This window comes from Eschscholzia californica, unplaced genomic scaffold (genome assembly GCF_041429995.1).
Source record: "Eschscholzia californica isolate CP2 unplaced genomic scaffold, dmEscCali1.0.p SCAF_3, whole genome shotgun sequence".
Classification (NCBI taxonomy): Eukaryota; Viridiplantae; Streptophyta; class Magnoliopsida; order Ranunculales; family Papaveraceae; genus Eschscholzia; species Eschscholzia californica.
Genome location: NW_028238420.1, coordinates 20,434,626 through 20,449,992, shown reverse-complemented (window position 1 = coordinate 20,449,992; position 15,367 = coordinate 20,434,626). Strand labels below are relative to the sequence as shown.

Genomic DNA, 15,367 nt, shown 5'->3' with positions numbered 1-15,367 from the left:
AAAATGAATGATGTTAACTATTCATGTAATGTGATGTTAAATTTAACATTTATTTAACGGTCAATGTTAGTCCACGACCCCTTCGCAAAATAACAAATAGTCATGTCCCTTTCGCAAAACCCGGTACTTATCTACGCCCCTTTCGCAAAATAACCCTTTTTTTTTTAACTTTGTATACAAGGAAGGTTTACTATAAATAACACATTGTCGATAAGATGTTGTGGGTTATGGTGTCTCCTAATGTTGTTAGCGGAATCCCAGACATCTAATATGTCTAACACTAGTATCTCTAAGATCTCATGCATAAGCTAATAATGAACTAAGAAGTTAGAGATTACCTTAATCGCTAGTTTTCTCTTGAACCTTTCTAATCACTTTAGAAGACCAAGAACTCCAATTGTAGCTCCTTTACTTGAGACAGCGAGCAATCACTTGAGACAGAGATTACCCTAAGTTAAAGTGATCCCCTAATTAGGCTTACATAAAAGCCATTTTGAATAAGATTTAGGGAATAGTAAAAAATAACAACTAGTTGTTATTTTCTATTTCCTTCTCTCGTGGCCGACCATGGCATGCCCATCTTGGGCAGATCTAGCCGACCCTTATAAGGGCACACGACCAAGCATGGCCCGTCCTCTTTTGGGCCCAAAATATCCCTTTTGGTGTCTGCCCCAAAATCCCTTTATTCGGGTCTTTTGTACTATCTTTGCCTAAACTTCTTTTAGGCCTTTTGGACATATCTATGGGTCTTACCCACACATATATGTCTCATCCCTCTAGTCATATCTTTCGATCAAGTTGGAACTCTTTCGTGCAACCCGTTGTAGGATCCAGACGAAGTTAGTCGCGAATCGCGAAAGCGATTCGACGATCGTAGTTGGTTTCAGGCTAAACACTACGACCTCTAAATCATCCGGACTTGGTGATCTCCTTCATCAATTTTCCTATCCGAAAAATTGCTCGTATTGCATCTTTGGTCGAAGGACATCTCCTTCAGTCTCATACTTGTACTTATAACAAGTGAAATGCTCGATTCCCGTGTCAATTTGTATCTCATCTGATACGTCACATCTTTCAGACTTTATTGATCCCGAGCACAACTGTCAAAACAAATGATTAACTTTTAATCCATTTGAGTGCGACCATGCATTTTCAGTTGCTACTCATCAAGTGGTCTTGAGATACTCTTTCCTAATTTAATTAGGATGACACAATCCATTCTTGTACTCCCACTCAGCTTTATGTCTATCATGCATGACCCAGTGTCTGCCTTTATAACCCCCTTTTACGACGCGACGTTTAACAGAACAGAAGCCAGACATTCTTTACATAAGATGAGTGAAGCACTCATGTTCTGAGGAATTTCTTCAACTTTGTCAATGAGAAGTATTTGACGTTCATCACTATTGATGTACTTCTCATTTGTGGGTTATCCAGTGTATATTCCTAATAATACACCCACGTAGTCGACTTGAATACTTTATTCCTATAACCCATGAAACAACGCTATTTTGTCAACCTAACGTGCTTAGGCACATCCCAAGCTATTGGCCTAGATCCGAACCATGCTTGGGTCGGACCTATACACCAGCTAGGCCATTGGCCCGGACATACGGACCTTGAGTCTATATTCGAAGAATTTGATTAATGGTGCGTTTTGGTTTTGTCTTTAATGATTTACAAAATCAATTTGAAGAAAAACTCCGTTTGGGCCTTTAGAGGGCCCAGGTCAATTTCGGGAAAAATTGGTTTGACTTTTAATGATTTCCAAAATCAATTTTAAGAAAACCCCTTTTCGGGCCTTTGGGTGGCCCGTGATCCTAGGCCATCTCGGTCCTAGATCGAGATGCCTAGGGCAACCGAGACGCGTTTGCTGGAAGCTTCTAGACGCGTGTAACCGTCTCGGACTTGTCCAAGACGAACTCGGTTTGACTTGGTCGCGTGCCAAACGCGACCGAGACTCGAGTTTTGCACGTTCCAGACTCCAAATCCGGAACAATCTCGGCCAGAAGGGCGAGACTTGCACGCGACTGGTCGGATGCGTCCCAGACGCGCCCTAAGCCAATTTTAGCAACTTCTAAAGTTGCAACTTCCCAAAAAATGGGAGGAGTATAATCTTTATGTTTACTTTGCTTATCTATACACACCCTTATCATATGCAAAGAGAAATAGCAGATCCTTAAACTTTTATAGGTTTTTTGAACCTTACTCTGGTAAGAAAGGTTGTTAGGGTTCTTTTTGTTGAAGGTTTATTCTTTTAGATGAATGTTATTGTTTTTCTTTTAGCTGAACCTTACCAGCTGGTGAAGTTTTATGGTAAAGTTCTGGAGAGATAAACTCTAAAGAAGAAAAGGAGATAGAGATGATGAAAGAGAGAATGACAGTTGTTGCGAAAGAACTAAATAAGGGTAACTTTAAAATAGAAAATTTGACTTAACGACCTTGTAATTATCACACCAAAAAGTGGTTAGCCCATCGGTATTTTCGATAATTAGGGTACTAGATGGAAGTTTGTCATAAATTAGGGGGTCATTTGGAAAATAACCCTTTTAATATATGAAAGGGGTTAGCCCATCTGGGTATTTTCGATAATTAGGGGACTAGATGGAAGTTTGTCATAAATTAGGGGGTCATTTTGGAAAATAACACGTGATAAATGCATGTTCGTATTGCTATTATAACTTTACATTTATAAATAATATAGATGTATTTAAAACTATCAAAGTATATTTAACCATCGCAACTTTGAGGCATCTGTATAAGTTTTCGGAGAATAAAGACTTTGATCAACTAGATTTGATCTAGGGACATATTCATTTTGCGTAGCAAACTTAACTAATCGTATTTTGTCCTCTAATCTTTAGTTCCCCCTTTCATCCACCACCACCATTTTGACCACTGAGCACCACTCTCACATCTTCTGTCTCTCTTCCCTTTCTTTCCTTCTCTATATCTTTTGATCGTTCTCCTTTGCTCCCTTTATCTTACTCTTTGCTGCTCATTCTCTCTAAGTCTTTCTCTTTCACTATTTGCCTCTCTAGGTCTCTATTTTCTCTCACACAAACGCAACTTCAAGGAAGGAAAATGGTCCCTTCGTCGATAATCCCTTCGTCTCAGGTGAAAGGGACTTCGAGTAGGATTTAATGGAAACTCTCCTCGAGGGTTCGAGATCTAGGTCGAGTGCCCACGAGATGTACATTTTATTTCTTGTTGTCAGTCCGCGATGAAGTCTGAATGGTTGGTCGATCACGAAATATTTTGTGTCCGACCAACCACAAAACTGTCGAAAAAGGTTTCGCTGGAAACTCTCCTCGAGGTCTGATTCCGATGGAGGGAACATTTCCCTTCACCGAAACTGGGAGAGAGAGAAGCTGAAAGGAAGAGGCCGAGAAAGAGAAAAACAGTGAGAGAGAGTCATCAGGAGAAAGTGAGAGATAGAGAGAGAGAATCATCAGGAGAAAGTTCCTTAAAAAAACAGGAGAAAGAGAATCAACAGGAGAGAAAGATAAAAAGAGGATGAAATGGAGAGAGAGAAAGAGAAAAGGAGATGAAATTTAGGGACAAAATTCGAAAAATCAATTTTTGCACTAAAAATGAATTTCCCCTTAAATCAAATCTAGTTGCCTAAAGTCTTTATTCTGCGAAGGCTTTTTTAGGATGCCCCAAACTCTTGACCAAAAGAAAAGGTGGCCAATATATGGACAAACAATTTTCTTATATGGACAACTATTTTATGTGGACAACTAAAAAAAATTAAAAATGTTATATGAACAACAATTTTAAGGGGACGTCACCATATTATTTTCCACTCATGTCCTCTAAGAATTAGATGTTTTATTTTAAATCCTCCCTCTTTTCTTCCATAAACCCCATACTTTATTTTATTTCTTCTTTTTCATCATCCACAAATTTGTAGATAGAGAAACTTAGGAGAGACATTGTTGATTATGGCACCAAAAAAACCAAAGGAAATTGTTAAAGAATTGTTCCAAAGAGAAAGTTAAGGTTTGTTCCAACATAACATTTAGATTTGAGATGTTTTTTCGTTAAATGTTTAGGTTTTTGTTTGAATCTTCCCCAAGTGTAAGTTGTTGAACAAAACCAAACCCAATCCGTGGAAGACTTGGTCTGATGAATCCTTGAAACCTTGAAATAAAAAAAAAATAAAACTAGAAAATGATATTTGGTATCAAATAACAAGCATGTCTGCTCGTGTTTCGCGGCAAACTACCGGAAATCCTCCCATAATTTCGTGGCAAACTACAAGAAATCTTCCAATAATTTCGTGGTAAAACCCCAGAAACTTTTCGTGGATTTTCTACGAAATTCTGAAACCCATCTCTTTCACTTCAAATTTTGTTCATTAAATCTTTTTCGATTCTTCCAAACTACAATAACGAAAATACAAAACAAAATAATAAAAGTTAGGATTTTACCCCTTTAATATCATTATTTCCTATTATAGAAACACATGAAAAAACTTCTTTAAGTGGAGGAGAATGAGGGGTTTTATCTTCCTCATCCATTTAAGATTTGAGAATAAGATAGTGAAGTGGTAGAAGTTGTAGTTTACTTGTAGTAACCGTAAAAGAATAAGAATAAGACTAACAAAAAGAAAAAGATGATGAAGATTAATGGTGGTTAGATTTTCTATTTTAATTTATTATACTGTATTTGTTTCTAGTCCTCCGATAAAATAGTGTTTTAATATTTAAAGTTTTATAGAGTTGTCTCCTTATTAAATCAAAGTCAATAAAGTCAAACATAATTGACTTGCACCGCACCCGAAAATAATTGTCCACGTAAGATAATCGGTTGTCCATGTATTGACCACAAAAAAGAAAAAAAAAATTGTTGCCGTTTTCGATTTTCCTAACGAATCTGATCCCTGAATGAATGGACGGACAAGATCCGTTCCATGCCTTGATAAATAATCACCGAAAATTTGATAGGGGTATTTATCTAGCCTTTATATATACTCTATATTTAAGTAGCCGAACAAAATATCAGACTGGATTTATCAGCTCTGATAAGATCGAACAAGGAATTACCCTAATCAGGTACGTCGATTTCAACTTCTTCTTTCTTGACTGACGATGATTTGAATCTAGGTTTTTTTCTTCTCTTTGATCATAATTATTTCTTCCTATCTTATTCAATCTAGGGTTAGGGTACTTTCGAAAAACGAAGAAGCATGATCTGGATTACCTTGATTACGATCGTCTAGGGGCTCTTATATGTTCTTCTGTTTGTGTTGCAAGGTTGTAGAATCAGCCAATTAGGGTTTTTTCCATCCTTTTTTTGTGAACTTATTCAATCTAGGATTAGGGTTCTTATCCAGAGTAAATATCAAAACTTTAGAGGAATAAAACTATGTTGTATTAGCTAGTTTATCTGTGTGTTAGGTTTATATTTATCTTCTTCTTAACAGATTGGGCTAGTTTATCTGTCTATTTATATCGGTTTATGGAATTAGCCAGTTAGGGTGTAAAGTGTTTTAATCCTTTTTTTTTTGAGATCTTATTCAATCTAGGGTTTAGAGTTCTTATCCAGAGTAAAAATCAAAACTTTGAAGTTGAATTAGTTACTTTATTTGTCGGTTTATCTTATAAACCTTTGTGTTTCATCTTCTTCTTACAGATTGGGGCATGGCGTCTCTGAAGGATCTCCTCCCACCTGTAAAATCGACAACTTCTACGTTTTACGACCACTCGAATGATCCATGGTTTAAGCAGCGTTTCAGTGCGCCTGAACCTGATGATGCTGTAGTTGCAGCTAAATCAAATCCAGTCCCTCCTTACCTAAAACGTGCGGGTTTTATCCCTCGAAGGCCTGAAGATTTTGGCGATGGTGGGGCGTTTCCTGAGATTCATGTTGCTCAATACCCACTTGGTATGGGTAGAAGAGATGGGAAGCAAAAGCTTGGATCTAGAATCCTCCCACTGACTGTTGATTCTCAAGGGAATGTTGCTTTTGATGCAATTGTTAAGCAGAATGAAAATTCATCAAAGATTGTTTATTCACAACACAAAGATCTCGTACCGAAGATTTTGACAGAAGATGGAGAACAATCTGGGTCTGATGAAGAATTGGAGAAGGAAATTGAAGAAACAATGCAGAGTACAAAAGCGGCTTTAGAGAAGATAGTGAATGTTAGGTTAAGTGCTGCACAACCCAAGAATGTTCCATCTCAGTCATCTGATTCGAAGTTCATCAAGTATAAACCATCACAGCAATCTGCAGCTTTTAATTCTGGGGCGAAAGAGAGGATTATCCGAATGGTGGAAATGCCTGTTGACCCACTTGAGCCACCAAAATTCAAGCACAAGAGGGTTCCAAAGGCATCTGGATCCCCGCCCGTTCCAGTTATGCATTCCCCACCTCGTCCAGTGACTGTCAAGGATCAACAGGACTGGAAAATTCCACCTTGTATCTCAAATTGGAAAAACCCGAAAGGTTATACGATTCCTTTGGATAAGCGTTTAGCTGCAGATGGAAGAGGTCTTCAAGAAGTTCAAATTAATGATAATTTTGCTAAGTTATCAGAGGCATTATATGTTGCAGAACAGAAGGCTAGAGAAGCAGTGGCAATGAGATCGAAGGTACAGAAGGAAATGATGTTGAAGGAGAAGGAGAGAAGGGAGCAGGACCTACGGGCTTTGGCACAAAAAGCTCGGTCTGAAAGGACTGGAGCTGTTCCACCTCCTGCTGCTGTTCCTATGCCTACTGACAAGACAATGAATGATGATGAAGATATGAGGGGTGATTATGAAAGGGTGAGTGAGAAAGACAGGGAACTCCCAAGGGAGAGCAGGGAGGAGAGAGAAGAACGCTTACGACGAGAGAAGATACGTGAGGAGAGACGAAGGGAAAGGGAGAGAGAAAGAAGGTTGGAAGCTAAGGATGCAGCAATGGGGAAGAAGAGTAAGATAACTCGAGATAGAGATCGTGATGTCAGTGAAAAAGTTGCTCTGGGTATGGCTAGTACTGGAGGCGGACGAGGTGGAGAGGTTATGTATGACCAGAGACTGTTCAACCAAGAGAAAGGAATGGATTCTGGATTCGGAACCGAAGATCAGTACAATGTTTACGATAAAGGGTTGTTTACTGCACAATCTACTATGTCTACACTCTACAAACCAAGGAAAGACACTGATACAGAGACATATGGAGGTGCTGACGAACAACTTGAGAAGATTCGAAAGACTGAAAGGTTCAAACCTGATAAAGGATTTACCGGTGCTCATGAGAAAGCAGCTCAAAGAACTGGTCCAGTTGAATTTGAACAATCAGCCAAAGAAGACGATCCATTTGGTTTAGACGATTTCTTGACCGAAGTGAAGAAGGGTAAGAAGGCAATGGAGAAAGTTGGGTCTGGAGGAACGATGAGAGCTGGTGGTGGATCTTCAATGCGAGATGGCAATGATGGTGGCTCAGGTAGAACTCGTATTGGGTTCGAAAGAGGGGGACGATGAACACCAACTCTTCTCATGTCTTAGTTGCACGGAGGTCAGTTTCTCTTTCTCTCATGAAATGGTTTGTATTAGCCTTATCTATCTTTCCCTTCACTTAAGAGACATATGGTTACTACCAAGTTTGTAACAGTGTAAGCCAAAGCGTTGCTTTTTCTATTTTCATGCTTTAACTTGTACTTTGATATCTCATTTCATCGAAGATATTCATGAACTTTGTTTTAGTTACTAGATGGGTGTTTTAGTTTTTTGAGCAAGTTATTTATAATTTTCAACCTTTTCTCATATCTCTAGAAACTCAGGCTGCCATACCTGTAATTTTTGTCACATTCTCATTATATGTTGTTAGTTGACATTGACCCTTTATTAGGTCAAAGAAATAGCTCCTGAGGCAACTCAAACAGCTGCAAAACTATAATTTGCATTTGTATATCGTGATAAGAATGAGACCTCTCTTTTTCGTAGGTGAATGAACTTCTGTTACTCTACCTAAGACAATTTCTTTCACCATAAATCTGAAAAGAAGATGATTAGAACAGTAGCAATAAGTGACTTGATTTGAAGAACTGTGGTTGAAGTGTACAAGAAAACTTCCTCTGTTCAAGCTTCAGCTCCTTCAGGCAATGTAATCAAGCGTGCTCTTGAATCATACTCTACCACAGTTCTCTACATTTGACACGAAAAATAAACCATGTTTCATCAACAAAATCATCAGTTTGAATTCAAACCCTGATACATTTGATAGTATAGTCCCAAAGAAACAAATGTCTTCTGTTCCCCAGTTTGGACACGGGCCCTAGATGATAAAAATATGTTTGTCAGGTCTGCTGTTTCGGATAAAAAACAAGCGATTTTGTTAAGTGCAATGGCAGCAGCCGGAACTACACCTATAACCCAAAAGTAAGTAGACAAGTAATACGGGCATGAAGAGCTTTAAGCATTTTCTTTGATTATCCGAGAATTGTTTCATATAGAAGTGATTTTTAAAGACATTACCTTTCTACTTCAGAGACTGCATCTTGGACCATCTACAACAGTTTCGCTTCCTTTCTACTATAACATGATTATAAGCCATTGAGGCAAGGGGTTTAAGATTTCGCTTGTCTCACACAATACCCACGAAAATGAATTTTATGGTTTTAAAAAAAGAGAGATAGTTTGCACTTTTAAGTCCCCTTTAATTCGTCCTCCTCCTTATCTATTACTATGGGGCTGCCACTAACATATAGAGCTTGTATGAAATAATTACGGATTTCTGTTCTTTCGAACCTGCAATAAGGCTAAGCTAACAACGACAACGTGAATAATAATAAATCACGAGGAATTTTGCAACGAGAAAAGAGAATTGTTGGTTTGCAGTTGCACATACTTTACATGACGGCACTCCGTCCTTACTAAAGCATCAACAGAACCAGTCGGTCGTGTTTCTACAAATAGATTACAATTTCATTTACATAAAGAAGAAACAATAAGTTCACATGTGCTTAAAGAAATTCCTGCTAAAGCTTACGGCTTACCTACTGTCTTCTTTTTCTTGTCTAAGCTGCATATGCATGATTTTTCCGTCGACACCTTCTTCCATAATCTGGTGAAATAAGATTAGAGTCAGAAGGATGCCAGATTTTGTTTAGTAAGTGCACCACAGCTCCTAAAAGAACATGTAAATGTGTTCGAGGAATATAAGCACATCAGAATGTTTTGTTTGCATTTTCGCTATATTACACCTGAAACTTAAATACCCTGGAAGAAAATGAAAACCCAATCCTATGAAGTACCGAAGTAGGAAAAGAGATAATTTTCGTTATATAAATGCTTAGAACATAATGCTTGCGTACATAATATAAACTTCTCTTATTTGTTTATGCAAAAACACAATTGACCAACTAGTTTAGCAACACTAGGGAGTATTTCAAGATCAACCACAAAATTAGGAATTTTAAGGACAATTCATATGCATTTTGTCAAATCTAAATTAGTAATCTTAAAAACCAATGAACTTTAACAGAAGCCCTAATTCAAGCATTATCTGGAGTTGAGAAGCTAACCTTGGTTGCAAACAAAATGGATACACATTATCATCTGTTTTTTTCCTGCTCTTAAACCAAGTTCTTTTGGGGTCATCCCACCTCTCCCCTCCTTAATCCCCTTCCTTTTAGTAGTACCTCTCACCTTATCATGAATTGGAAATTGGAGAAGCCTACATCGAAAAACAAAACATCTTCAAGTCATCTATTCCATAGGCTATCATTATTTTTTTTTGAATAAGATGATTGAATTAAGAGGAAAGGGAAAGGAATGTACAAGCCTAAAAGGCGAAAACGACGACAGGGGAGACAAAGCCCACAAGCCGACACACCAAAAGTAAAAAACAAAAAACAAGAAACTAGACCCGACCATAGCGAGATTACATCGATGAAATAAACGCCCCCCAATTCCCCACTATGTCCGAAAACGATCTATATTTAGCCCTTGAAAAGTTTCGGCTCCAATGAAACACAAATCATTTAGCTGAAAAAATTATATCTTCCACAGTCCCTGTCTTGTCGGAGAAAATTATTGAATTCCTAGAATTCCATATTGCCCAAAGAATAGCCTTAGGGATCATGTTTATGATCGGATTTCTCCCTTTATACCCTCCCCAAGCAGCCAAGAGATCTGAAACTGAAGCTGGGGTAACCCACGATACCCCTAGCGAGACAATGAAATACCGCCATACGTTGTAGGATATGTCGCAGTGAATAAAAAGGTGCGAACTTGATTCCTCATCTTTCTTGCACATCGGGCACCTATTGGGGGTGGAGCAGCCACGCTTTCTCAACAAATCAATAGGCTATCATCTGAAACATTTGGTTGCAAAGAAACATCAGAACCTTATGCGACAAGGCCGACAACCCCTTCACGAACTCCTCCTATGCCCAGCTTTTTGTTCAAACGAAATCGACGGATTTCTATTGGAGCTGTAACAAACTTTGCCAAAACTATCAATTCTTCGACTTTGGATGCAGTTATTTGTACGTATATTCAAACTAGTTTGTGTTTTAAAGTCGTTCTTCGGCCATTTTGATTTTTATTGTCTTCTCTGTTCTCCCCTGTTCTCTCTTGTTATTTGGTTGCTTTCTAAGCCGCCCAACAACACATTTTGCCTTTATCCAAAAGAAAAGTACATACATTTTGTATTTCTTAGAAGTTACATGACTAAAAAGTTCTATAGCACCAGTTTCATCGAACACACTTCTTTAATTTGTAAAATAAATTGGACTACATTTCCGTAAAACAAGAAACATTAAAAAGAACCAAAAACGCAACCCTTGGCCCAACAGAATTGAAAAGCACAAAAGTCATGTTTTAAATAACGTGCAATATTCGCTTAATTCATCATATCAAACTCTCTGATACAAGCAAATTCATCTTTTCTTAGTATATAACAAAACAACAACCCAAATATCTTCATATACCTAACCATGACTATTATTGTGCTAACTCGTAGCCACGCAGTTACTTTGTTACAAACTTTTCTTCTCATTCTTTTAGCTTCCATATTTACTATCCCACCTTTTTCATCATCTTCTTCTTCTTCTTCAATTGCTGGTTCAGAATATGATGGTAATATGAAGCTAATGAAAGAGAGGTACCAAAAATGGTTATCCGGGCAGGATCGTCGTCTAGACGACCCAAATGAATGGGGTTTTCGGTTTCGTGTCTACCAGTCTAATTTGAAGTTCATTAATTACTTCAACTCTCAGAATTACTCTTACAAGTTGACTGATAACAAGTTTGCAGATATGACTAATGAGGAATTTAAAGCCAAGTACTTGGGTTATTTAAAACCTAATTCTTCTGGTTATTATGGAGATAATAGTGATGATGAGCAGAAGAGTGAGGAGGACTACTTTGTATCAGATTTACCTGATAGTGTGGATTGGAGAAAGAAGGGTGCAATTGCTAGAGTTAAGGATCAAGGGGATTGTGGTATGTGATTAATATCGATATGTCTTCTTACACTTTACTTACACCCTTGTCTGTTATCCTGTACAAAAGTGACCTGGCGACTAATTTCTGAAGATGGTTTTTTTTTTTTTTTTTTTTTTTGTTGAAATATTTCTGAAGATGGTTGATTGATTGATACACTTTAAGAGGAAATCAAAAGCAAAGTAGATACAACTACAAGTAAACTACTTTTTTACCGCCTAGACGACCGTCCCACAAAAGACATCGTAATTTCACTGCCTTTCGTGAAACGGTCATCTAAACGGTAATGTGGGTGGTACAAACCTCATTTCCCAATTCAAAAGATCATATTTGAATAACACCTATTACTTTTTTGTTCATTATTTTGTCAATAGGAAGTTGTTGGGCATTTTCAGCAGTAGTAGCTGTGGAAGGTATAAACAAGATCAAAACGGGGAAACTACTAACTTTATCAGAACAACAACTTGTGGATTGTGATGTTGACGGCGACAATGAAGGTTGTGGTGGAGGATTAATGGATTTAGCCTTCCAATATATAAGAAAGAGTGGAGGACTCACTACTGAATCAAGTTACCCTTACATAGGACGAGATGGTAAATGTAATAAAGAGAAAACTAAAAAGAATATGGTAACTATAAGCGGGTATGAAAACATACGTGCCGATAATGAAACAAGGCTCCGAGTTGCAGTCACGAAACAACCCATATCGGTGGCAATGGATGCGAGTAGTTTAGGGTTTCAGTTGTACTCAGAAGGGATATTTAGTGGGCCTTGTGATCATAATGTGAATCATGGTGTGGCAATAGTTGGGTATGGAGGTGGAAAAGTAAAAGAAGAGAGTGGTGGGAGAAAGTATTGGATTGTGAAAAATTCATGGGGCAAAGATTGGGGTGAAAGTGGGTATGTAAGGATGAGCCGTGATGTTTCAAGTAGGCATGGACTATGTGGTATTGCAATGTTAGCATCTTACCCTATTAAAAAGACTTGAATGTTTGCTTCTACCTAAACTAAATTTATATGTATATCTGGAGAATATGTGACAATTATTTTTTTTTCTTCTTCTTCTAGAAATGTGACAAGTAAAAATACATCTTAAATATGATAAGATATTAACCTAAGAAATAAAGAATGAATATTATATAATTTGTATAATTATATTGTACTATTTTACAAATTACACGAGTGAAAGACCCGATGACACCGATGAAAGTGCCTTCTTAATAATTCTTTTTTACATGACTATTTGAGTTAAAATGTTACACATAATAAGCCAAAAAATCAATGGCTTTTTCAAACAACTAAAAAGCGTCACACTATTAGGTGTAATTGTAGCTTATGTCTGTAATATTATCTCTAATTATCATTCAGGTTGTTTTGTATCTTTTTCATTCTAAACGTACCTCTTCGTTTAAATTTGTTAAAGTTCGATTTATATTGTGATGCGAACTCAAATTGGCCTAAATAATTAATTAAAATAACATTTTATATATGATTATATTTTGAACAAAATTACATAATTATCAAAAGGTCCAAAATAATAACAAAAAGTACCAATAGGTCCAAAATAATAACAAAAAGTTACATCTCCCTCCTTCGGTAATCGAGCGATTGAACTAGAGACGTGCTAGGAGTTTCTTCGAGAAATCCGTCGTTTAACGGATCAAACTCCACCAAAGTAACATTAAGTTCATGTTTCCACCAATCTTTAAGACAAACACAACACTCCAACATCTCCGGAGTTAGACTACTCCTATAGTCCCCCAAAATTCTTTTACCTAAAGAGAAAGTTGACTCAGATGCAACAGACGAAACCGGGACAACAAGAACATCACGTGCTATTCGGGATGAAATCGGATACCTTTTCTCGTTCTCACTCCACCAACCCAAAACATCAAATTTCTCAATATTATTGACTGAGGGATCAGGCTCAGAATCATATCTAGATATTTCTTCGGAAGCAGTAGCTAAAGGGTCCCTCCGGGCTCTCTTAATACTTCTCTAAAAAGCACCACACCTTGACGAGCCATCGGTCTCAGTCTCGGATGGACCATCAATAGATATTGAAGAGACAGAAGTAGGGGCATTCAAATCGGCCGTATACTGAGAAAATAATTCGCGTAATTTACTAACCATCGTGAAGGATTGCGAAGTAGAACACTTAATAACATGAGCCGCACTTTCAAAACAATTCTCAAGTTCAGTTAATAGCATATCAACTTTCATTTTGATTCGTGGATCTAAAATGCATGCACTACCAAATAAAACGCGGGTTTCACCCCAATACTTGCAAAATTTAGCTTCCATGAAATTAACAATTTCCGCAAACATAGGATCATTTCGATTATCCAGAAATCCCCTACCAATATCAACCAAATATTCCAAGACAGAGTTAGAAATTACATAGTCAACACCCGAGAAGAAATTGGATGCCTCATAAATAGGCTTAAAAAACTTTTACAACATATTGGCATGTTGCCAATCATAACTCGATAAAACAAACGGAGGAGATCGATCGGATAAGAAAGAATCAATCGGATCCTTAAATGGCAAGGCACTTTTCTGAAGGATATATTGCCTCAGTCAGAAGGAATGGTATCCTTCCGAAGGAGTGTCCTTCGACCAAGGTTGCAATGCGTACAATTTGGCAAATAGGATCTTAATGACCTTAATCGGAAGATCATTAGTCCGGTCCAATTAGGGGTTGTAATGCTTAGCTAGAAGCCAACTACGATCGTCGGATAACTTCGGTAATCCGCGGCTAACATAGACCGGATCCTACAAGAGTTACACATCAGAGTAATGATTTGAACGGAGAGAATTGACTAGAAGGAGAATGCCAAATAGATGGATTGGATCCATTATTGATAAGTCCATATTGATTCGGAGAAGTCCGAAGAGATACAAACATGTCCGGGCCCAAAAGGGAGGCCCGGAAAGGCTTTAGGTGGGCCGGCCATGTGATGGCCGACCTAGGCAAGGGGCCGGCCATAACATGGACGGTTAGGCCCTAAGTAGGCCGGCCAAGGAAGCCCATAAAGGGCTATGTTGGCCGGCTGCCCGGCCACTCCAAGTAACCCTAAAGAGGGTATTTTGGGAGTTGCCTTGTAATCAGGTTTTAAGAATCCTAGTTTGAGTCTAATACCACTTCTAGGGATTTCTATATATACCTAATTATACAACCTAAAGAAAGAGACAATTCAAGAGCCTTTTGAGAGAGACTTTAGAAGGACAAGAATTCTCAAAAGGGTTTGAGAGTTAACTGAAAGAGTTTCAGAATATACATCTCAGAGAGAGAGAGAGAAAAGGAGTTTTCTCAATTATCTAGTCAAGAAGAAGGAGTTCTTCATCTCAACCTTCAAGAAGGTCTTAGCTGACTGAAAGGAGGGAGTTCAAGTCATTACTCGGTGTCTCAAGTAGAGGAGCTACACTTGGAGCTCTTATCTTCCGAATACTGGTCGGGATTTAGTTCGTGGGAAAGCGATTAAGAGGTAATCATCTTTCCAATCTAGTTCAGTGGTATGTTCATGTATAGATCCTGGAAACTAGTGTTAAACATAGAGATGTTTGAGATTCCGCTACCAACACTAGACAATTAGGTGTATGAGATACCCTAGGATAAAACCCTACAGTGGCATCACGGGCCGTTTGCATGAACTATCTTTGACTAGGCGAATTAGATTCAAACTTGAACAACTAGATACTAGTGTTTATGGTGTTTGAATGGAGATTCAAGCATATTTTGATGAGATCAAATTAGGGTTTTGAATGTGATTCTTGACCTAGAAACACTAAAAACATAGTTTTATGAAAAGGGTTTTCATAAACAAGCTTTAGGTTTTAAGAATTTTGATAAAAATCATCAAAACCATGAAGATTGGTTGATGAATTTGTCAAACACAGTACCTAACAGCAGCTGGAACAAAGAA

The 15,367-nt window shown here is 37.8% G+C and overlaps 2 protein-coding genes and 1 long non-coding RNA gene across 9 annotated transcripts; 2 read left to right on the top strand and 1 right to left on the bottom strand.

The window, feature by feature from the left end:
* The first annotated feature begins 4,952 nt into the window (after positions 1 to 4,952).
* SKIP (chromatin protein family) lies at positions 4,953 to 8,423 on the top strand. Of its 6 annotated transcripts, XM_086667679.1 has the most exons (4): positions 4,982 to 5,060; positions 5,165 to 5,261; positions 5,641 to 7,509; positions 7,938 to 8,423. In XM_086667679.1, the coding sequence occupies exon 3, from the start codon at positions 5,649 to 5,651 to the stop codon at positions 7,473 to 7,475; it is 1,827 nt and encodes a 608-aa protein (XP_086523805.1). In that variant the 5' UTR covers positions 4,982 to 5,060; positions 5,165 to 5,261; positions 5,641 to 5,648; the 3' UTR covers positions 7,476 to 7,509; positions 7,938 to 8,423. The 6 variants fall into 6 exon arrangements, with proteins under 6 accessions (XP_086523804.1, XP_086523801.1, XP_086523805.1 ...); XM_086667678.1 differs by lacking the exon at positions 5,165 to 5,261 and having other exon boundaries at positions 4,953 to 5,060; XM_086667676.1 differs by lacking the exon at positions 7,938 to 8,423 and having other exon boundaries at positions 4,983 to 5,060; positions 5,641 to 7,703.
* LOC147548955 (uncharacterized) lies at positions 7,786 to 10,693 on the bottom strand. 2 transcript variants are annotated; one of them, XR_015237251.1, is made up of 4 exons: positions 10,343 to 10,681; positions 9,518 to 9,669; positions 8,842 to 9,057; positions 7,786 to 8,138 (listed from the first exon to the last, which is right to left on the bottom strand). It is a non-coding gene; the product is annotated as an uncharacterized LOC147548955 (long non-coding RNA). The 2 variants fall into 2 exon arrangements; XR_015237250.1 differs by having other exon boundaries at positions 7,860 to 8,138; positions 8,842 to 9,196; positions 10,343 to 10,693.
* Positions 10,694 to 10,897: 204 nt separating this feature from the next.
* On the top strand, positions 10,898 to 12,593 carry LOC147548954 (Cysteine proteinases superfamily protein). The gene is made up of 2 exons (XM_086671763.1): positions 10,898 to 11,441; positions 11,816 to 12,593. The coding sequence occupies exons 1-2, from the start codon at positions 10,934 to 10,936 to the stop codon at positions 12,427 to 12,429; spliced, it is 1,122 nt and encodes a 373-aa protein (XP_086527889.1). The 5' UTR covers positions 10,898 to 10,933; the 3' UTR covers positions 12,430 to 12,593.
* Positions 12,594 to 15,367: the final 2,774 nt, after the last annotated feature.